The sequence below is a fragment of the Acartia tonsa genome, chromosome 5, assembly GCF_053477335.1.
Source record: "Acartia tonsa isolate MP-2025a chromosome 5, ASM5347733v1, whole genome shotgun sequence".
Classification (NCBI taxonomy): domain Eukaryota; kingdom Metazoa; phylum Arthropoda; class Copepoda; order Calanoida; family Acartiidae; genus Acartia; species Acartia tonsa.
Genome location: NC_137264.1, coordinates 47,407,510 through 47,430,532, shown reverse-complemented (window position 1 = coordinate 47,430,532; position 23,023 = coordinate 47,407,510). Strand labels below are relative to the sequence as shown.

General features: G+C 34.3%; 3 protein-coding genes across 3 annotated transcripts in view; all 3 read right to left on the bottom strand.

Moving 5' to 3' along the window:
- Positions 1–9,012, bottom strand: part of LOC145319662 (BRCA1-associated protein) — a 27,777-nt gene extending 18,765 nt beyond the window's left edge. The window contains exons 1-7 of the mRNA XM_080161943.1: positions 8,939–9,012; positions 6,787–6,840; positions 5,755–6,037; positions 5,093–5,220; positions 4,720–4,782; positions 3,777–3,838; positions 934–1,019 (exon numbers count right to left, since the gene is read on the bottom strand). Coding sequence (XP_080018069.1) covers positions 934–1,019; positions 3,777–3,838; positions 4,720–4,782; positions 5,093–5,220; positions 5,755–6,037; positions 6,787–6,840; positions 8,939–8,960 — 698 coding nt within the window. The 5' untranslated portion in view covers positions 8,961–9,012. The remainder of the gene's footprint in view (positions 1–933; positions 1,020–3,776; positions 3,839–4,719; positions 4,783–5,092; positions 5,221–5,754; positions 6,038–6,786; positions 6,841–8,938) is intronic.
- LOC145319678 (transmembrane protein 186-like) lies at positions 9,001–17,633 on the bottom strand. The gene is made up of 6 exons (XM_080161964.1): positions 17,276–17,633; positions 16,111–16,165; positions 14,445–14,548; positions 13,863–13,951; positions 11,221–11,283; positions 9,001–9,686 (listed from the first exon to the last, which is right to left on the bottom strand). The coding sequence occupies exons 1-6, from the start codon at positions 17,631–17,633 to the stop codon at positions 9,531–9,533; spliced, it is 825 nt and encodes a 274-aa protein (XP_080018090.1). The 3' UTR covers positions 9,001–9,530.
- Positions 17,633–23,023, bottom strand: LOC145319680 (deoxynucleotidyltransferase terminal-interacting protein 2). Its single transcript, XM_080161967.1, has 6 exons — positions 22,919–23,023; positions 22,271–22,314; positions 21,446–21,644; positions 19,538–19,783; positions 18,507–18,550; positions 17,633–17,938 (listed from the first exon to the last, which is right to left on the bottom strand). The coding sequence occupies exons 1-6, from the start codon at positions 22,988–22,990 to the stop codon at positions 17,776–17,778; spliced, it is 768 nt and encodes a 255-aa protein (XP_080018093.1). The 5' UTR covers positions 22,991–23,023; the 3' UTR covers positions 17,633–17,775.

Below are 23,023 nucleotides of genomic sequence, written 5' to 3'. Positions count from 1 at the left end.
TTTCTCCATTTATCTCAAGTCGTTTATGAGAAACACCCGATAGTATAATTCACCCGCCCCCCCCCCCCCCAAATTAGGGGTTTTGGGGTGGGTGGGTGGTCAACGATAATTCTAAAATCAAATATAGGCCTACAAAACTTGTATCCTAAGGTTTGCTCCATTTATCTCAAGTCGTTTATGAGAAACACCCTATAGTATAATTCACCCGCCCCCCCCCCCCCAAATTAGGGGTTTTGGGGTGGGTGGGTGGTCAACGATAATTCTAAAATCAAATATAGGCCTACAAAACTTGTATCCCAAGGTTTGCTCCATTTATCTCAAGTCGTTTATGAGAAACATCCTATAGTATAATCCACCCGCCCCCCCCCCAAAAAAAAAATTTTTTTTTTGGGGGGGGGGGGGGTGGGGGGTCGACGATAATTTTAAAAGTAACTTTGGCCCCATAGAAGCTTATATCCAAAATTAGCTCCCTCTAGCTCTAAGGGTTCTCGAGTAAACCCCCCCCCCCTGCCCAAATGGTTATTTTCCACATCCCCCTTTGATGCAGATTTCAAATCTCTCTCTAACATTAAAATTCCTTCCAACTTATATATCCTAATATATATACTTGTTGCGAGTGTGTTTTTGACTTAATTTTGCGTACGACTGAATACATTTGGAAAGAAAGTTTTCGAGTGACAGTTGCGTCCATGAAGGAAGGAGACAGTGAGCTGATTATTACACTAGCCCAAAAGTTTTTAATAACGTTTTCGTTGACTCAACTTTGGGGACTTTTGATTGGTTGATTAACTAACTTCAGTGTCCAAACGTTTTAACCAATAATTGTAATCTTGATAAAGGGAATTTTGTGTATCATCATTGGAAATGTATATAAATTTATCGACCTTTTTTTTTATCCATTTAGAGCCCCGAAGACAAAATCTAACAACTTACTTTTGTCTTGATCTTTCCGAAGGAGTGGATTCCTTAGATTCTGATGTTGATATACTTCCCTCTCTTGATCTTGACCCTTGTTTCTCCTAATACACAGACAAGACAGGTGAACAAATAGGTCTGTAGAGTATATTAGCATAGATGCATTTTCTTTAAGACTTCTTATCTATAATACAAAGTAGAACGATGTCTGTCTGTCTGTTTGTACCGAAAATATTAAAAATTAGGTTGACTAAACCTCTTGAGGGGCAAAGCCCCTAGAAGCTAGGGGCGAAGCCGCTAGTCTATTATATTACAATACGCAAAAAAATGCGCGAAAGACCTATTATTGCCGCGTTTTTATTGGCCTTGTAGTTGTTAAAATACTGTAATAGGAAAAAAATGGATGAAATTGGACTGTATTTTTCTCGAATAATCCGAAAGTCTACATATTTTGTACTTGTTTCCAAAAGCTAAAAAGACCATTGATTTGATCAAAGCCATCCAGTCTAAACAATCTATAATAAAGCCAAGTTTATTCTAATGAAAAAATCCATCAAATAAAGGAAGTTTCTTTTAAATAAATGTCATTAGATTTAAAGAAATTTTTATCGTATTTTAAATCAATTACAGTATGACTTTCTACCTAGTACTGTAATTTATTCATTTTTAACTAAAAATGCGACAAAAAAAAGGGGGGGGGGGGGGTAAATGCAACCATTTCGTAATCAAAGAGTAAATGGCACTTAGAATTCGAATTTCGATCTGAAATTTTGCATGAGTAATCCTTGGTAGGTCTATTTTCCCTAAATCGAATAAAAAGTTGAAAAAGTAACGGCTAACGGCTGCCAGCTCAGCCGTTTAGCCGTTTTTGGTCTTTTGTTGGGGCATAATTATCGATAATAATATAAATAAACTTTTAAAAAAATTCTATTATAGGCTGCTTAACAGCTAGAACCGACTAAAAACGGCTAGTTGAAGCTACAAAATGCTAGGAGTATCATTTTAATACCAAATAATTTACAAATATCACTAAAAAAGTTGATTTCTACGTAAATACTGATGGATTTGCAATAAAAATAGCCAGCTGTTACTTTTTCCAACTTTTTATTCTATTTAGGGAAAATAGACCTAACAAGGATTACTCAATCCAAATTTCATTCTTAAATTCGGATTCTAAGTACCACTTGCGCATTAATTACGAGATGGTTGCATTGAACCCCCCCCCCCCCGCCCCCCTTATATAATGCATTTTTGTAATATTGGACTTATAGGAATAGGTTTCTCAATTATTCTGTCAATATAACGGGGGTATAAATTCAGCATGAGATCCCCTACTAAGGTGGAATGAACAAAAAAGAAAAAAAAATATGTGGGAGGTGAAACAAAAGAAATAAAAATTGTTTTCATGAAACTGAAGCCTTTTTGAAATTAAACAAGGATGACAACATCCATAAGTAGCGAAGCTCAAAAATCATGATTGGATATCAGGAAAAAATTGCTAAAGAGCAGTGTAATACAATAAAAATTTTACTTGATAAAATAGGGAAATCATGAAACCTTTAAAAATCACGCAACCTTTAAAATCACGAAAACTTAAAAAATCTAGGAATCGATCTAGCACCTCAATTAATTAGAAATTTTAATAAAACTTGATGGAAATATGTAGAATATGAGTATACACAATCCCTAGTAATTTTAGCCGTAAATCGTGAATAGGAATCAAGAAAATCACGAAAACCTAAAAAAAAATTTAGAAATCGATCTAGCACCCCAATTAGGTAATAGACAAATCTTAATAAAAACTTGGTGAAAATATGTAGAATGTAAAATTAATTAATCCCAGAAAATTTCTTGAAAAGTAGTTGAGAAAATCACTAAAACTTTTAAATCTAGGAATCGAACTAGCACCCTAAATAACAGACAGATGGACAAAACAATGTATAGATTAGATAGGCAGATAATAATCTAAAAAAATTTCAGCTGTCCATCTTAAATAGGAGCCGAGAAAATCACGTTTCCCCCATAGCGTTACGGACTGACTGACTGGCTGACGGACAGACAAAGTGAATTATCGAGTAGCTTCTCTACTAAAAAAGATTACTGTTCTTTCGTATAAAGACATACAAACATTTAACATATATCAATATTACGAACATTCGATACTAGTTATTTAGGTAACACATATGGAAATAGGTTTCCAAATTATTCTGTCAATGTAATGATCACATGACCTTTTTAGTTACCGAAGGAAAGAGATAACTTTCAAGTTTTGTCATATGATCAGGCATTAAATATCTATTGAACTCTTACGTTTGTTATCTTGTTTCCAAAGGCAGATGATCATGTCTTTAATCAAAGCCTCCCCGAAACGGACTATTAATATAGGCCAGTTTTTAAACTAACAGTTCATCAAGTATTGAAAAGCTAGCATTGGATTGGCCAAATTTGAATTATTAGACATATAAAATCAAATCATAGTAGAAGAGGGTGGCTTTGGAACCGCTGAACTTCCACTAGATTAGAACCGGTTCCTAGCCATATTGAAATACCATGTATCGTATAATGGATAATTTTCCATGAATATTAAAATAAAAATCATATGATAATACAAGTTTTGTTGGCCCGTGACTTTGGCCCCCGCGGGCCTAAAAAACTGGAATAAATATTATATTTTTTTATTTTACTATCTGCGAAAAGCTGTCTATAATACGAGGCGATAAATAACTATTTTTAAATTCAACTAAACATCACAAAATTCTAAAGATATAAAATAAAAGAGATTAGGTAGGTAACCTTTTCTTCATTTAATAATATCTATAATTATATCTCTGTAGTGTTTAAAGAAATTTTTGATGACTTACTTTATGGGTCAATGGAGGAAAATCCCTGCTTCCGCTTGCAGGAGTACATTCTCTGCTAAATCCTAAAAAAAACAAGGATAAAAACATCCACAAAAGCAAAGGTGAACAAATTAGAAAAGTAATACAAAGGAAGCCGTTTGATTTCTTTGCTGCTCCGGTTCCGGCTCCGCGGAGCCGTCTGTGATGATGGCGGCTCCGGCTCTGACCTAAAATCAAGAAAAACTCGACATATTTTTTTCCCACGTCTTTTTTTGACTTTTGAAGGTTTTAAAAGTTCAATTTTTGATTAAAATGGACTTGAAAAACTTAAAAGGGGCATTTGCACATGACAAAACAGAGTTACCAAATTATAATTTATAAAAAATCTCTTTGTTTATCTAGTCCGGAGCCGAAGCCGTTTTTTAACGAAAATTACGGCTCCAGCTCCGGCAAAATATGGCGACTCCACGGCTCCGCAACACTGCAAAGGAATATTAAAGATACCCTCTAGATTATTATACCAAGAAGAAAAAAAACCTGTATATATCGGTCACAAAGGTTCTTAACTACAAGATGCTTCATATGGACATACTTAAAATTTTAACAATGATTATAGAGATGCCTTGCTTGTAACATTATGCCTAATCGTCCAAGAAACTTCTATCTAATATTTTTAACAAGTTGTCAACAAAAAATGACAATGGATAGCATAGGTTCAGCAGCTACCCTTAAGGTAAGTTATGTCCGTCCGTATGTCAATTAACAATGTAAATGTATTTCTACTGACAATATATTTGATTCTTCTACTTTTCGTAAAATTTAATGTTATTAGGTACCTATGCTATTTAAGGACATATTTGTACTTATTTGTTATATATGCTGCGAGGAAAACATATAAAAACTTGCTTTCTATGTTGCATACTAATTTGTTGTAAACATATTTGTATCTAAATAAGTTACAAACCTGATCTGATATTTGGTATCCTGCTAGTTGCTGGCGTTGTTATTGGTTGTGTTGGGGCGCCTGGTTATAGTAATATTATACATACTATGCTCCTAGAGGCTACTTGTGACTTTAAACTGAAGGGCAGTGGGGTGGAAAGGGGGACAAAAGTCGATACTACACTTTAAATTTTAGTTTTAAATAAGTAAAAAAAATTTTAGGGTGGGGGTAATTTTTTTCTAGAAGCTAATTCACTTGGGAGGGTAGTGGTACCCTCCCCCAAAATAGGTAAATCTGTCAAATATATCTTTTAAAAATGAGGTGAGACTTTATCAGGAAACCTTTATCCCTCACAATTAGATGATGATGTGTATAGTGTATGTATAAATTCCTGTGGGACAGCTGCCGCAGCTGCCACTAGCTCCTGTACTAGGGCTGACGCCACCGCCAACAGCTCCAGCACAACTGCTGCTGACACCAGTTCCACTGCTCTGCCCACACACAGCACCAACATAGCTCATACTATAATACATAGATAGATAGTAAAGTATAGAACAAGGATGACAACAGCTACACAGCACAACTGCTGCTCACACAGCACCAACATAGCTCGTACTACAATACTAAGAAGACAGAATAAAGAAATGTAAAATAAATTGAAAACAAATCAAAGAGATAGTCACATAGAATAAGGAGGATAGTCAAGAATACCTAGTTACCTACCTACCTACTTACTAAATATTTTTTTGGGGGTTTCAACTTTTTCGACAGTTAAAAACTAACAATGACTAGGGGGGTAAAAAGGATTTAGAAGGTAGTGTATACAATATTTTTAGAAAGTACATTTCAAAGAAAATATTTTTTTTTAGCTGCCATAAACCTTTCCTTACTTATGGTAGAAAAGACAAATGAAAATAGGCAGACATATTAAAGGACAGTAGATGATAAAATTATGAAACTTAAATTGCACCTTCTGTAGATTTAAACCATTTACTAGGTGCTATTTACAGTACAATGTCCCTTTCCCCCCTGAAATTAACACATGAATATATTTACCTGTAATAAGTCTCAACAATGATATGACTCGGCTCCCTGGCCCCTCTTTCCCTCTGTCTTCCCTTCGCCTTCTCCACCACCTTCTTCTCCTCCTCTCCTTTCCCTTGGGAGGAATTAGACTCTTTCTTGTCTATATCACTGCTCGAGTTTCCGCGATTTTTTGTTATATTTTTCGAAGATTTTATGTCACTGCTTTTTGTGGAGGATTTTTCACTTTTGATTGAATCTGTGTCACTTGAATAATTTTGTTTATTTTCAGTTGTTGAGTTTGTCTCAGAGTCAACTAAAACATATTAAAATAAGGATGACAACATTCTTAAAAGCGAAGCTATGAAACGGTAGGTGCTAATGCTAAAAAGGCAGAATATAAATGTATAAGTCTACACAAAATTGTAAGTAAATTTGTTGCAAAACTGCTTAAATACAGAAGACTTTAAACTGCATATAGACTGTATTTTCAACTGTTTTATGTAAAGAGATAAGACTCTAGGAGGCTAGGTGTCGCTTCGGGTACTAGACCTCTTCACCACGCACCTTGAAACATACTCCGCTTATGATTGCAGTGTAAAGCGTCCATTCACCCATCAGACAACCAACTCTCTAAGATGCACGACCTTTGTCTGAGAAGTCCCAACTGTGCATGGTAACGAGTTACGCCTGTTTTACGAGTTACGCGGTGTCGGACCGTGATTCGAACCTATCACCTTCCCGACGACGAGTGGATGCGCTACATGTTGAGCCACGGTCGCGGGTTGAAACTGTTTTATGTAACAGACAATCAGACAGACGGAAAGATAGTTATAGAGTAGTTGCACTAAACAAATAATACTAAAAATTCCAAATAAAATTCACATAAGCCCTTGGATGGTTTTATGCTATTTATTTCAAAAATTTTAGCATAGATGGTTTAAAGCTATTTTTTTTACCTACTTTCTCCCATTTAAATACAGAACCCCTAGATGCTAGGAAGGCAGCCATTAAGCGTAAAACTGACGTAAAAACGGTGAGAAAAAAAAATTAATTTTGTTTTACCTTTGTTGTTAAATTGTAAATTAAGATCAGGACTGTTATCTACTGTTTCAAAAACTAAAATAAAATCAATGAACACAAAAAGCTTTTTGTACTTTTATGAGGAATGCAAGGATACGTCAAAAATAGATTAATTTAATCTTCTGAAAAATTTATTAAATTATCGTTTCTGTTATCAAGTCGGGGTATTTAAAAATCTATCAAATCATTGTTCCATATTTCTAGTTAGCTTTTACAACATAAATAAAATTAAAAAGAAAATTGCAGCTGGTCTCCTTTAACCAGTGTTGCGGATCCGGATCCTCCAAATTTGGTCAGTGCGAATCCAGATCCGACCGGATCCAGATCCGGATCCTTGACAATAAAAATAAAATCACCAAATTTTTCAAAAAATATTTATTCTTTAATCTCGAATACAAAGTGAGAGAGAAGAGTGTGGGAGTGAATCAGCTGATCTTAACAAGGTTACAAGATATTTCAAAATTTGTAAGTGAATATTTTATATAAATTTAGGTAGATTTTTCCATAAATTTATGCCCCTGGATCCGGATCCTTGGACTCAAAAAAATGCGGATCCGGATCCGCAACACTGCCTTTAACTGTCCCTATATTCCTGACTTTTATCTTCTTTGTGTTTTTTTACTTATGTACATGAATTCGTTTATAGACTTTTTTCAGGGGTGTATATTCTACATGGGATCCCCTGCTCAGGGGGGGGGGGGAAATAAAAAACAAGTGGTTGGAGGGGAAAAAAAATGTAAAAATTAAGAAAACTGAAAACATTTTTTCGATTTCCCCCCCTCCTTGGTAAAAAAAAATAAAAAAATGTGTGGTAGGAGGGATAAAATAAATAAAATATAGAGTTCTTTAAATATTTTTCCATTTTCCCCCCTACTTGGTGAGAAAAAACTAGGGGGGGGGGGAAAAATAAAAAATTTTGTAGCAGGGGAAAAAAAATAAATCTTGTGCAGAATATACACCCCTGACTTTTTTTAACTTAGAAAAATCATTTTGTTGCTTAACTCTTTAGAACTGTGGACTGGACAGTTTATAGTCATTTTCTCGTATTCATTCGAATCCGGTGGATAGGAACCGGTTCTCATCCAAACGAAAAAACTATGTCTAGCATCGTATTATATCCAACTTTCTACAAATATAAAAATGTACAATCATAAGATCAAAAACCAGTTTTTTTAGTCGGTGCCTTCGGCACCTCGGGGCTAGAAAAAACTGGTTTTAATCTTATGATTGTACATTCTATATCTGGGGAAAGCCGTTTATAATACGATGCGAGAAATAACTATTAATCAACAAGAATCAAATGGGTTTATATTCTACACAAGATATTTTTTTTCCCCTGCTGCATAATATTTCATTCCTCCCCCTCCCCCTTTTTTTCCAAGGAGGGGGTAAATGGAAAAATTTCAGTTGGTACCCTTTATTTTGTTAATTTTTAGTAGCGAAGCTACTCTGTAATTCACTTTGTCAGTCCGTCCGTCCGTAACGCTATGTGGGAAATGGGATTTACTAAACTCCTATAAAAGATAGAATTCTGAATTTTTTTGACAACATTCCCATCATTAAGTAGCACAATTAACTATAAAACATCAATGGCGGTCGGACGGCTTTTTAGCAGGTTTTAGGCTATTTTTTAATTTTCCACATTTTCCCCCATATCTTTAGTGTTTATGATCCGATTTTCAAAAATTTTTCATTTATAGATATCAAAATCAAATTTCCGGTCGTTTGAAGAAAACAACTATGAATGTCAGAATGCCTTTTTGCAGGTTTTTGGCTATTTTATATTTTTCACATTTTCCCCCATATCTTTGGTGTTTTTAGTCCGATTTTCAAAAATTTTTCAGTTAAAGAAATCAATATTAAATTTCCCGTCGTTTGAAGAAAACAATCATGACGGTCAGTCCCATCCACGAAATTTTGTGCTTCGCTACTTATGGATGTTGTCATCCTTGTTTTTTATCCCTCTCCCATGTTTTTCTATTTTTCTCCGCAAGTAACTTGGCTAACACTAGAAATGTAGGAAAAGTGAATCAAATCGATTTAAATAGCTGGGAAAAAAACTATTTAGTATAGAATAATATGTATGTAATTAAAACCTAAATGTACAGATAAAAAAAATGCTCCAAAAACTAACCTATATTGTAAGAAATCGTCATTATATTCTGACATATTCACCGGGCACATTTTATAACAACATCTGAAATATAAAAATCAACAATAACATAATACATGATTTGTAGATAAATACGAAAAATAAACAATTTTAATGATTTTAATCTAAAAATGGGAATATATTTAAATCTTACATGGCTTTCCTAAAGTTTTATGTAATGGTTAAACAACTGATTTCAATTTAATAATTATTTGACTACCAAATTAACCGGCTTGTTAGCTTTAGATGTAACTAGTCAAAAAAGTGTTTACTAAAACTAAACAAGCATAAGACCTACAAGATAGGTGTAGAGTAGTTTTGATAAATTGTACAAAATCAAATAATAACAATTTACAGAATGGCGCTCAAACGATAAATATCTGATAGATTAGAACCTGTTCTCAGCCATACCGAAAAAGCATGTATCGTATTAAAGAACATTTTAGCCTTCTTGGCCCTTGGGGCCAGTTAAACTGAAATGAAACTTACATTTTTTATTTTACTGTCCGCAGAAAGCTGACTATAATTTGATGAGATAACTAAATACCTATTATACAAATTACTTTTATCATCACTAAAAAGTTCCGAAAATCTCTTTAAAATCCGACATCCGTAAAATGCCACCAAATCTAGTTGAAATATAAAAGTATTCATCGCTGTCATAGAATCTTATTTTCCAGTAAATATCATTCATTTTCTCATTGTCCTGGCCCGGGGGTATGATCTCACTGTATACAGGAAAACATTTTTATTTAAAAAGGTACCTATTCATTTTATAGTATCGCTTTGAAACCGAATAATATCCGATGGATTAGAACCGGTTTTCAGTCACACTGAAAAATTGTGTTTAGCATCGTATTATATCCAGTTTTCTAAGAATATAAAAATGTTAAATCATAAGAATAAAACTAGTTTTGTTAGCCTGTGCTTTCGGTATTTCGGAGCAAAAAAACTAGTTTTAATCTTAAAATTGTAATGTACATTCTTATATCCGTTGAAAGCCGTTTATAATACGATGCACTAAATGAAGATTTCAAAAATATCAACTAGCGTTGGTAATCCGAATCCGCCCAATTTTTGGCCAATTCTAGAATTTAGAATCCAAATCCGGAAACGTTTTTTTTAGTGGATTCGGATTCTTAATTGCTAGGCTAAAATTAGCGTCTTGAGTTTTTTTTTTGAAACCCCCCCCCCCCCCCCCCTCCTTGAAGGCAAAGATCACCCCCACCCACATCTCTCCCCACCTACACCACAAAGTGGAGAGGTAAGAAAATATGAAAAAAAACGAAGCTTTAGATTCTTCCCAGTACCCGGTATAATTTAATCCCTTAATTTATTTCTAAAAAAAGCCTTTTAAAATATTGCTAAAATCCACAATACGTCAAAAAAAAATAAGAATCCTGAGTCCGCGGAGAATCCGTTTTAATTTTGGACGAATTCTTGTAAGAATCCGAATCCGGTCCAAAAATTAGACGGATTGCCAACCCTAATATTAACAAATCAAGAACAATGTTGTTTGTAAATGAAATAACTAGGGTTGGCAATCCGGATCCGGAATCCGCCCAATTTTTGGCCAATTTTGGAATCCGAATCCGGAATCCGTTTTTTAATAGCGGATTCCGGATTCTTATTTGGTAGGCTAAAATTAGCGTCTTGAGTTTTTTCTTTCAACTCCTCCTCTTTGAAGGCAAAGCTTTTCATCATTATATATGTATAATATCTTTTAAAATCTGGTTCGATTCTCGGAAGTGAATTATAGAGAACACCAAGAACATTGATTTTTAGGACATATGTAGCACTTAATTTTTTTTAAAAATTTAAAAATCCTTTTAAAATATTGCTAGAATCCGAAATCCGAATCTGGAATCCGCCAAAATTAAATAAGAAAACGGAATCCGCCACTTTTATTGACGGATTCTTTAAGAATCCGAAATCCGAATCCTGCCCAAAAATTCGACGGATTGCCATCACTACAAATAACTATACTTATCAAGGGATGGGGAACTCAAACCATCGCCTATAATTTTAGAAAAACAGGGACGGTATTTTTTCTCACGTCGATTTATAAGGGTAAGGTGGAGGAACCCTCCCTAAAATTAGTTGTCAACCTTTCCATTACCTATAAAAATGCTTTCCTGTGAAGGAGAACCTTATCGGTGCAGCGGTTAGCAAGATCCTTTGCTATATACACACAACTAGACATACTGTTACTTTAGTATAAGAATAGAAATGTATTGAATTCCTTAAAAAAAAAAGTTTTTCCTTATTTCACATAAGAAGTCTTCTCTATTCCCCCACCAACTTAGATGACTGATGACCACATTCTTCTAAAAAAATAACAAGGATGACAACATCCATAAAAGCGAAGCACTGAAACGGTAGGACAAACGGACATGAACACTTGTATAGTGTCAGAACTGAATAATCATAATATAAATGTATAAGGGTCAAAGCAAAATTGTAAGTAAATTTGTTGAAAAATGAAATGAAAAAGCTGTTTGATTCAGGATAATGTTTATGGACATACTTACATTTTTAGGACTTGATTATAGAGTTGCTTCGCTTATTACATTATACTTTGTTGTCCCAGGAATCAATATACCAAAAATCAGATCAATCAGATGATTAGTTCACATAAAAAGTAAAAAAAATAAAATGTTTAAAATGGAAGTACGGACATTTTGGCAATGATTATAGAGTTGCTACGCTTTCTAAATGGTACCTATCTACTAAAGGAATCACCATGCAAAATTTGAAATCGATAGTAACATGCCTAAATTAATGCTATCCGTTACGGACGGACCGACCCTAATTATAAAAAAGCTTCGCTTTAAAAAAAAAGTATTTAGCAATACATACATATTTTTAAAAGCGAAGCTTTTTTAAAAGCGAAGCTTTTTTAAAAGCGAAGCTTTTCTATAATTAGGGTCGGTCCGTCCGTCCGTCCGTCCGTCACGGATAGCTTTTTTCGTTAATATAGACATGTTAGAATTGTCCTATCGATTTCAAATTTTGCATGGTGATTCCTTTAGTAGTTAGGTACGATTTAGAAAGCGTAGCAACTCTATAATCATTACAAAAATGTCCGTACGTCCATTTTAAACATGTTGATTTTTTTACTTTTTTAAATAGCTTTTTACGTTAATTTAGGCATGTTAGAATTGTCCTATAAATTTTGCATGGTGATTCCTGTAATAATTAGGTACGAGTTGGAAAGCGTAGCAACTCTATAATAATTACCAGAATGTCCGTACGTCCATTTTAAACATTTTGATTTTTTTTTTACATTTTTAACAAAAATTTGTATGTGACCTAATTATCCGATTGGTCTGATTTTTGGTATACTGATTCCTGGGACAACAAAGTACAATATTATAAGCGAAGCAACTCTATAATCAAGTCCTAAAAATGTAAGTATGTCCATAATCATTATCCTGTATCAAGCAGTTTTTCAACAAATTTACTTACAATTTTGCTTTGACTCTTATACATGCGCATTCTGATTATTCAGTTCTGACATTATACAAGTGTTAATGTCCGTTTGTCCTACCGTTTCAGAGCTTCGCTTTTATGGATGTTGTCATCCTTGTTAAAAAATACTTAATAATAATTGAAAACATTATTATCTTCCCTGCACGAGAATCATTTTTTTCCCCTGCTGCAAATTTTTTATTTTTTTCCCCCTCCTAGTTTTTTCCAGCAAGGAAGGAAATAAAATGGAAAATATTTTCAGAACTCTTTATTTTATTCATATTAGGTATCCCAAATCCCACATATTCTTAAAGTTTTTTACACCAAAAAGGTGAGAACAATGGAAAAAATGGAAGTCCTCTTAATTTTTACTTAACCCCCCCCCCCCAAGCCGGGCCAAATTTGAAAATATACACCTCTGTATCTTCCTCTTTCTTATCCCTGTATCTTTGTTCGGTAAGCTTATCTAAGTACAGTGGTTCTTCTATAAATAGGGTCTGCAGGGGTGTATATTCTACATGGGATCCCCGGCTCAGGGGGGGGGGGGGGGGGGAATAAAAAATAAGTGGTTGGAGGGAAAGAAAATGTAAAAATTAAGAAAACTGAAAACATTTTTTCCATTTCCCCCCCTCCTTGGTGAAAAAAACTAAAAAAATGTGTGGTAGGAGGGATATAATAAATAAATATAGAAATCTTTAAATATTTTTCCATCCCCCCCCCCCCCCCCCCTACTTGGTGAGAAAAAACTAGGGGTGGAAAAAAATATAAAATTTTGCAGCCGGGGAAAAAAAATAAATCTTGTGCAGAATATACACCCCTGAGGGTCTGTAAGTCCATCCGTCCGTCAGAACATAACGGTTAGCTCTTATCGTAAATTTAAGCATGTTAGAATTGTCCTATCGATTTCATACTTAAAATGTGTACAATTAAGAAAGCGTACCAACTGTATAGGTATTCGTTACCAAGATGTCAATACGTCATTTTAAAACATACTGATTTTTTTAACAATGATTTCTAGAACAGCAAGGTACAATATTTTAAGCGAAACTTATCTATAATCAAGTCCTAAATTTGTAAATTTACGTAATTTTGCAACAAGTTTATAACAATTTTATTCTGACTTCTAAATTAATATTCTACTAATTAAGATTGGCATTCTGCAAGTTTTCATGTTAATTTTCTACATGCACTTCTTGTGAAAAGATTTATTTGTAATATTTTTTCTCGTATTCATTAGAATCCGGTGGATAGGAACCGGTTCTCATCCATACGAAAAAACTATGTCTAACATCGTATTATATCCAGCTTTCTACGAATATAAAAATGTACAATATTCGGCACCTCAGGGCTAAAAAAACTGGTTTTAATCTTATAATTGTACATTCTATACCCGCGGAAAGCTGTTTATAATACGATGCGAGAAATAACTATTAACCTTCTCAGGACAGATATAAATCATTCCAACTGTTCTTCTAAATATTTCCCCAAAGAAGAAGAGCATACCAGTAGCAAGGGTTGATATTCCTAAACAAAAAAAAACTTTGTATTTGCCTAAACCTGCGGGACACAATCACCTAACCTATCAAAAGCCTAAAACCATCCCAGGGCTAAAAACAAACAGTTAAAAAATAGCCTAATACCATCCTAGGACCTACTTTTTATAATGGATGTCTTTTTTCTAAATAATACTAATTTTCCAAAGAAAAAAGAATCCTAATTATGTAAGACAACTCCTTTTAAATAGGGGGGGGGGAGTGGGGGAGGGGGTAAAGGTCTGCCCTTCGTAACTCCGTAAAATAAATAACCATGGTAATAGTTTACCAGCAGGTTTAGTCATCCCAACAAAAAGCATGCTAACCAATAATGATAGAAGTTAACTATCTATCTATCTACCTGGATATCTAACTATATTTCTATCTATCTATCTACCTAGATATCCAACTATCTATCTATCTACCTAGATATCCAACTATCTATATATCTACCTAGATATCCAACTATCTACTTATCTATCTACCTGTGGCAGCCCCAAGAGTGGCAGGTGGAATGGTTCCAGCAAAAAGCATGAGGGCACATATTGGTAGCAGGACAGCTGTACAGGAAGTTTGGTACAGTTTTAATCTAAAATATGAACCTTAAAAACAGAAGATAAGACTTAAACTTTAATCTTGATAAAAGAGATATATCCACGAACAAGAGCACGTGATTCTAAGTACCTTCCAGCATTGATCCTGAGTATTTTATTTCAGAATATAATAGGTCACTATTAATAATTAATATATTGACGAAAAAATTTATGTTTCACCACTTCAAGTTGAAGAAAAGTAAAAAAATGTCCACCATTTTTAGTCAAAATTCTATCAAACGTTTTGTTGAGTTCGGGGTGTCTTTAATTGTCCATGTTGTCAAATGAAAAAAAATTTTAAAAAGTCAAAAGCACATTTACTATATCTCATATGTATGTTAAAATTAATGCTTTATGGTTTAATTTACAATCTATACAACACGATTATTCGCATATGTATGATCAAATATCCATTTTATTAAAAGAATTAGCTTCATAAAAGTTTTCAAAATCAATTAAAATACATAAAAAAACATGGTGAAACATAAATTTTCTCGTCAATATATTAATAATATATGGTGACCTATTATATTCTGAAAGAAAATACTTAGGATCAATGCTGGAAGGTACTTAGAATCAAATGCTCTCGTTCGTGGATAGTCCTCTTTTTGTTTAGTGCAGTGGTTGAGGATACAGGAATCAAATACGGTTTAATCATTGATTTACTTTCAAATATGAGAGTAAAAATATCTTAACTGGGTTAGGAAATTGGCCAAGCAGGATTAAAGCCGCCCGCAGGTGCTAGAAATAGGGAAAAAGCTACAGTGAAAATACGACGAAAACCGCTACTTCATTTCATTTCCATGATCTAAATATTCTAATAAATGAGGGAAAGAATATCTTAACTTGTTCTGGCTTTTCATATATAGACAGACACCCAACATACTTAAGTTCTAGACAGGGGTGTATATTTTCAAATTTGACCCGGCTGAGGTGGGAGGGAGGGAGGGGGGGTAAAAAATAAAAAATATGTGGTTGGGGGAAGAAAAATGTAAAAACTAAGAGAACTGAAAGCATTTATTTTCCCATTTTTCTCACCTTTTTGGAAAAGAACTAAAAGAAAATACAGGAGAGGTGATAATATGAATAAAATAAGTTTTGAAAATATTTTTCCATTTTATTTCCTTCCTTGCTGGAAAAAACTAGGAGGGGGAAAAAAATAAAAACATTTGTAGCAGGGGAAAAAAATGAATCTTGTGCAGAATATACACCCCTGGTTCTAGAAAAGCGTCGCTATTTAAATAACAGGAGTGTATATTCTGGAAGATATCACATGCTAAAGGGGGAGAATAAAAAATATGTGGGAGGGAGAAACAAGAAAAATAAAGATTACCCACTGAAACCCTTTCTTTCATTTTTCCCCCTCCTTGGAGAAAAAAGAGAAATATATGTGTGAGGGAGGGGTAGTAAAAATTAAAAAATTAAGAGTGCTGAAAACATTTGATTTTCCCCCCTCCTTGGATAAAAAGCTAGGGAGGAAAAAAATTAAATATTTCGCAGCCGGGTAAAAAAATGAATCTTGTGCAGAATATACAACCCTGTAAAATAAATTGCTAACCTGCATGCAACATGCATAGCAATGATATAGGGTGATCTGTACACAGTTTTATAACCTAGAAACAAAAAATAATCATTAGGACAATAAAATTTTAACATGGAAGCTGTTCTACCCATCCTAATCCTTTTTTTAAAGTAAAAGAATCTCTGTCTGTCTGTACAGAAGGATCTCGCTAACCGCTAAAACGATATGTTCCTCCTTTACAGGGTAGCTTTTCATAGGTCATGGGAAGGTTTATTGCTATTTTGGAGGAGGGTACCACATCCCTCCCAAAAGAAATCGCAAAAAAAAACAAAATATCTTTTGTTAAGTAGCTGATCTTAACAGAGATCGGAAAAAAAACAATTTAGGTGCTCCTACAGGCCTCTAGGGGCGTAGCCGCTAGTTAATGATACAATAAGACAAAGCAGTATTGTAATCCAAGGTTTTGTCTGTTTAGGGATCCTAAGGGATAAGACAATGGAACGATAAAATGATGTTACAATTCTAATGATGAGAAGACAAAATTTTCTCTTTTGTAGATTAAAACAGTTGGTTAAAATGCTTAGACACTCAACTTAATGAACAAACAAATAAAAATTATTAGTTTTTAGGCCAACGAATAAAAACGTGTTTGTAAACAATATCTCTACATATTAAGAACTTTGTATTTTGAAGGAGCCGTTAATCAGCAAACTAATTACATTTTAAATTGCTGGAAATTTTGATATTTTAGAACGTGAAACTTGTTTAGTGCTGTACCAGCGTTTAGGAGCCGGAGCAGGGAGCAGCAACATTTTTAGTGAAGCCGGAGCCGTATTTTTCGTTAAAAACGGCTCCGGCTCCAGATTAGCTAAAAATGATTTTTAAAAGTAATATTATAATTTGGCAACGGTCTATTTCCATATAATAAACTGAAAAACTATTGTTACTTAACAAATAGACACACATCCTTCTACTTTTATATAGCTTTAATCAAATAAAAGCAAAATATTTTATATTATTTATTTTATTTTACCAAATTCAATACCTAATGAAAAAAATTGATATATTGATTTTAAGGTAGGAGCCGCATCAAAATAAAACGGCTCCGACACGCTGGTGTAACTAAAGGAAAGTGGATAAAAAAAGGGGGAGAATGAAGTTGTTGGAAAATGTAGCTTTAATATTAATACTGCGCCAGTACCTGGAAACCGATCCGGCAATGAGGAAGGAATTCTTCTCCTAGCATCCAACCAATATTCATTCTTACACGAGGTGTGCAGTTGTGCAATTTTTTGTTTTTGCACACACAATTCTGGGTTGGCTTTGGTTATATAAGTTCTTGTTAAGGGTAAAAATGTAGAGATTTTGTGCACGCTATGGTCATTTAAACTTATGCTAACTGCTTTATTGTCCTTTTTGACTATTGATATTTTTTCACTAAAAGGAGAAAGGCTAAAATTTCTAGCTCCCAAAGTTTTCGTAGATTTTAACATTCTTGAAACTTCGGTAGATTTCTTCAATGTTAATATACTTTTGATGTTTATATTTGCTAATAACATTTTTGTATCTGAAAAAAATAAAGTATAAAATGGGCAAATTAAGTAATTTTAAAAGTTAACCTTTCCCTACTATCATTTTGGAAAAAAAACTTTAAAATTACTTGGAAGATCAACAAAAAAATCATAATTGGCAGTTATAAATTTACGCTTCTTCTTTCTTCTTTTTCTTGTCATGTCTGCCATATCTCACTTTCTTCTGTCGAGATTCAATGATCTCGACGTATTTTCTTTTGTTGTACTTTTTGAACTCTGCGTCCGCTAGAAGTTCATCTACCATTGTACGCTTACGCTCCTTCTTCGTTAATCTAAATCAAACAATCAAATATTTATTATCTGTAAAAAAAAAGTAACAGGATGTCTATCAATGTGTTAGTCTGTTTCGTACCTATATGTTATCGCTACCCGCTGAACCGATATGATTTTACTTAAAATTGTAGCTTCTTACCCCCACGCCAGGGGTGTATATTCTGCACAAGATTCATTTTTTCCCCTGCTGCAACTTTTTTTATTTTTCCCCTTCCTAGTTTTTTCCAGCAAGGAAGGGCAAAAAATGGAAAAATATTTTCAGAACTTTATTTTATTCTCTTAATTTTAAATCTGCCCCCCCCCCCCTTTTTTTTAGCAGGGTCAAACATGCAGAATATACACCCCTGGGCCTGCCCCACCCCTATCTAAGACTCGAACCCAACACCTACCTGATAGAAAGCAGCGGAATATGCATCTGTGCTACTAATGGACATAATTTTCCCTGTTAATCTATATTCACATTATTTTCTATTCAGTTTTCTATCAAGAAGCTAATGAAAAATGGGTTAATGGAATAGGCCACCTAGTGGGAGAAAATGTACCTACTAAAATCTGGAGAATGTTTACCTGTCACTGTAAAAATCAAAGGGAGAGTCCACAACAGTACCAATCTAAATTTAATAGTTCATTAATTAAACTTAGATATTAATATATAAAAGTATAACAAGGTGTCCCCACCCTGTCAACCCTGTGCCGCCGACTTTCAATTGGGTCTTTGAATAGCAGCTAATAGCGTCGCAAAAATTAACACAGCCAAGTAGATACAAAAGAGCAAAAAGCAAATTGCTAGCAGACAAAAAATATCCCCAACAATGGATCTAGGTAGTTGTCTGGGCTATACATCTGTACTTAATACATTTATTAAGTATAAATAAATATATTTAATTAAAAAATAAGATAGGTAGGTATACATACATGTCAATGTTTAAATAGACATTCAAAATTGTATTTCCTTTTTAATAGTTAAACTGCCCCTATACAAAAATAGGGTAGGTTTTCCAAAGTATGACTTACAAAGGGAGGGAGGGAAAATTAGGCTGTTTATTATTCTAGTCCCTAAAGTTTTATAGTAACGTTATCTGATTAGTTGGCTCAACAACTTTGGGGACTTTTATGGAATTTTGATTTGTTGGTTCAACCACTTATTGTAATCTACAGAAAAAGTAATTTTGTGCATCACCATTGGGGATGTATTGTACAAATGTACATCAATTTATCAACCATTGTCTTATTAATTAAGATCCCTGATACCCTGTCCGTCAACAACCCTGTTCGATTTACATCACGCGCCGTACATTTTAGTAAGTGATAAGAAATTGTTTAATCCTCTGATAAAGCAACAGGGTGTTTGGCTGTCCAACACCCTTCCAAGAGAAATCGCCCCTAGAAAAAAAATCTTCCCCCCCCTATCCTCTCTCCCCTCCTTAAGTGCCCCTAGAGGCCTTTAGGAGCGTAGCCGCTAGTAAATCTTACTTTCAACATCCAGTTAAACGAGACTGAAGAGGGTGCAATGTCCACCGAAATATATTTCAATAAATAATTAAGAAGTATCAAAGACTTTTTCTTTTCACTCAGTGAATTTATCTAATAGAACAAACCTGGAAATATTTTGGTAATTTTTCTTCTTGCGCACTCTTCTTATAAAACCTCTTAGGATCCAAGGCGGCTCTCATCTGCAACAGCTCAAGATCCTTTTTACGCTCCTCTGTGAGCTCGAGGGCTGGCATGTCGTGCCACTTCTTGCCGAGGGTCTTCTCCCGCTCCGCTTTTTTCAACCTCATGGCGGCCTTTTTGCTTATTTTCTCCTTGATTTCTGCCTTGGCTGCGCCACTATAATCTTCATCCTTGAAAGAATAAAAATTTAAAGCGGTAGTTCCACAAAGTGCATTTAACTAGTTGGGATAATTGGAAGCAGTGAACCTTGAAATGTTTTTGTTTAATATGATAAATATAGGTTAGCTATGTAATCATAACAAAAAAAATAAGGTATGTCCCAAGATGTCTAATTTGTGCTAGTAAAAGTTATTATTTAACAAAAATGATTGCAAAGTTACAAGAATACCGTCTAACAAGCCAGACATATAAGTTGCATATATCACAAGAATATGATTTTCAAGGCATGATATTTTAAAGTATGATAAACCATAAAACTATGTGGTTAACAAAATTCAAGTTCAAATGCATTCATGTAACTACCCCTTTATGCTGCATTAAGAATAAAAATAGAAAAGGTGTATTTTTATTAAGGTTAGGTTAAGTGAAGGTTAAAACAGACCCGCATGGATTAGAAAATTCTTTGTAGAGATAGGGCCCCGCAAAAAATTAAAAATAAGGAGGGAGAGTGTTTTGATGGTCTAGAAATAGGTTTGAGTGAAAGCACTTAATCATTGTTATCCTACAGAATAATAAAGAAACAAGGATGACAACATCCATAAAACCGAAGCTCTGAAACGGTAGAACAGACGAACATTAACACTTGTAGAGTATCAGATCTGAATAATCAGAAAATAAATGTATAAAAGTCGAAACAAAATTGTAAGTAAATTTAGTTAAAAAGGGGGGGGGGGCGGATGTGCCACTTTTTGAAACCAAAAGTAAAAGGCGCATGATCTCAACCCAAAAAAAGAGTTACAGCATTCAATTTGGCACAGCAGTTGCTTAAGTGGAAAACAATATGGAACTGTGAAGAAACGGCGCTGGAACCGCAGCACCCGCCGAAAACCACCGTTGCCCGCCTATTTTTTTTTTGCATTTTCTCGCCAAATTAGACAGTTCTCAATCATCTGATTTTTTTTCATAAAAATTTCCCTTAGGTATATTTTTACGTGTTACTTGTAATATTTCAAACATGTCAATATAAAAAAAATTATCTCAGATGATTGAAAGTTGTCTATTATGGCGAGAAAAGGCAAAAATAAATTTCGGCGGGGAACGGCGGTTTTCGGCGGGAGCGGCAGTTCCGCCGCCGTTTCTTTACAGTTCCATATTGTTCTCCACAGAAGCAACTGCTGTGCCAAATTTTAGAGCTGTAACTCTTTTATGTGCTGAGATCATGCTCGTTTTACTTTTGGTTTAAAAAGTGTCACATCCGCTCCCCCCCCCCTTTATTAAATACAGGATATTGTTTAAGGATATACTTACATTTTTAGGAATGATTATAGAGATGCTTCGTTTATAACATTGTACTTTGTCGTCCTAGGAATTAGTATTCCAAAACTCGGTTCAATCGGATAATTTTATCACATAAATTTTTTTCTTTTTAAACTTAAAAGTCAACACTAATCACCAAAGTTTTATAATAACGTTTTCTTATTCGTTGGCTTAACAACTTTAGGAATTTTGATAGGTTAATTCATTGAGTTCGAGTGTTCAAAGTTTCAACCACTGATTTTAATCTACAGAAGGGGTAGTTTTGTTTATTACCATGTAGGACGTACATTAATTTATCGGCCATTGTCTTATCCCTCTAGATCCCTAAGTACCCAATCCCTCATTTGCAGACCTACCTTATTTTTATCCTCCTTAACCTTCTGAACGATTCCATCTCCATCTGCCTTGAAATATTTGTCCTTTTCAGTTATTCCCGGCTCCAGGCCAGACTTTAGGATTTCAACAGATTCAACTGGTTTGATTGATTTTACTGTTATAAATTCTTCAGTAGGAGGCGCACAGAGGCGTTTGAAATTATTCAGCAGCTGAGTCATTCTAAATAATAAATCTATAAATATAGATGTATGTAAACCTGACAACTACCTGGATCCCCCTGTTGGAGACCTTTACGTCGGGTAGCGAGTTGTTTTCTGCTCTTTTGTAGCGACTTAGATGTGATAATATTTCCGACGCAATTGGTTGATTTTCAAAGACCCAATTGAAATTCGGCACGGGGTCCTCGGGGTGGGGGACATACAGTTATTTAACCCCTGCCCCCTCTAATGATTTACTCTAATTTCTAAATAGAAGTAAACAATAGATATATTACAAAAGATGGTCAAACTAAAATAGCCTAATAGACAGAAAAACCTTACTACTTTACCTATATAAGACTATCGGCTACGCATTAGTAATCTAGAGGCAGTCTGGGGGGGGGGGGGGTGACTGGGGAAGAGAAACACCTTATTTTTAATTTTCAAAGAAAAAAGTTGTTTCTTGAGGGGGGTCATTTTTTGAGAATGGAGCTAAACTCCCCAAAAATAGTTTTAAAAAACCTTCCCTTGGCCTATCTATAAGTAGCTACACTGTAAAGGAGACACATATCAGTTAAGCGGTTAGCGAGATCCTTCGCTACAGACACAAAAAAAATACAAAATAATAGGATAGGATACATATCTTACCTAGGAGGTAATTCGTCAGATTCTGAAGATTCTCTCATATCATCCTAGAAAAAAAGGATAAGTAAATTTTCAAAATATAAGAAAATAAATGCAATAAAAATCAGAGGATAGGGATCCCACTTTTTCCAATTCGAATTTGTTAATCCTTATGTAAAGTAACAGGATATCTGTCTGTCTATGTGTTCGGATGGAACCGCTGAACCGATAAGATTCTCATTTACAGTGTAGATTCTCTTAGGTCCTGAGTGGGTTTATAGCTTTGTTTGGGGAGTTTATAACCACCCTTATAACTTTTTCATTTACTAATTACTCAGAAGCTACTTTAATCTATTACTAGCGGCTTTGCCCCAAAAGGTTTGATCAACCTAATTTTTCGTATTTTAGATTTAAAAGAAAAATAAATAAAAAATTATTTTGTGGGGGGGGGGGGATTTTTTGGGGGGAGGGGGGTAGTCGACCCTACTATTATAATTATAATCCTTCCCGGGACCTATGAGAAGTTATCCTGTAAAGGAGAACCTAATCGGTTCAGCGGTTAGCGAGATCCTTTGGTACAAGCAAGCAGACAGACATACATAGTTCTACTTTGTATTATACCTACATATGTCCGTTAGTATGACCGAGACACTCATTAAACAAACACCTTACCTTAAAAACAAAAGGTAAAGGAACTCGGCTAAGTTCCTCTTCTCCCTTCTTCTCTTTACTCTTTTTACCCATCTTATCTATTTTTTATCTGAAACATTGAGTACT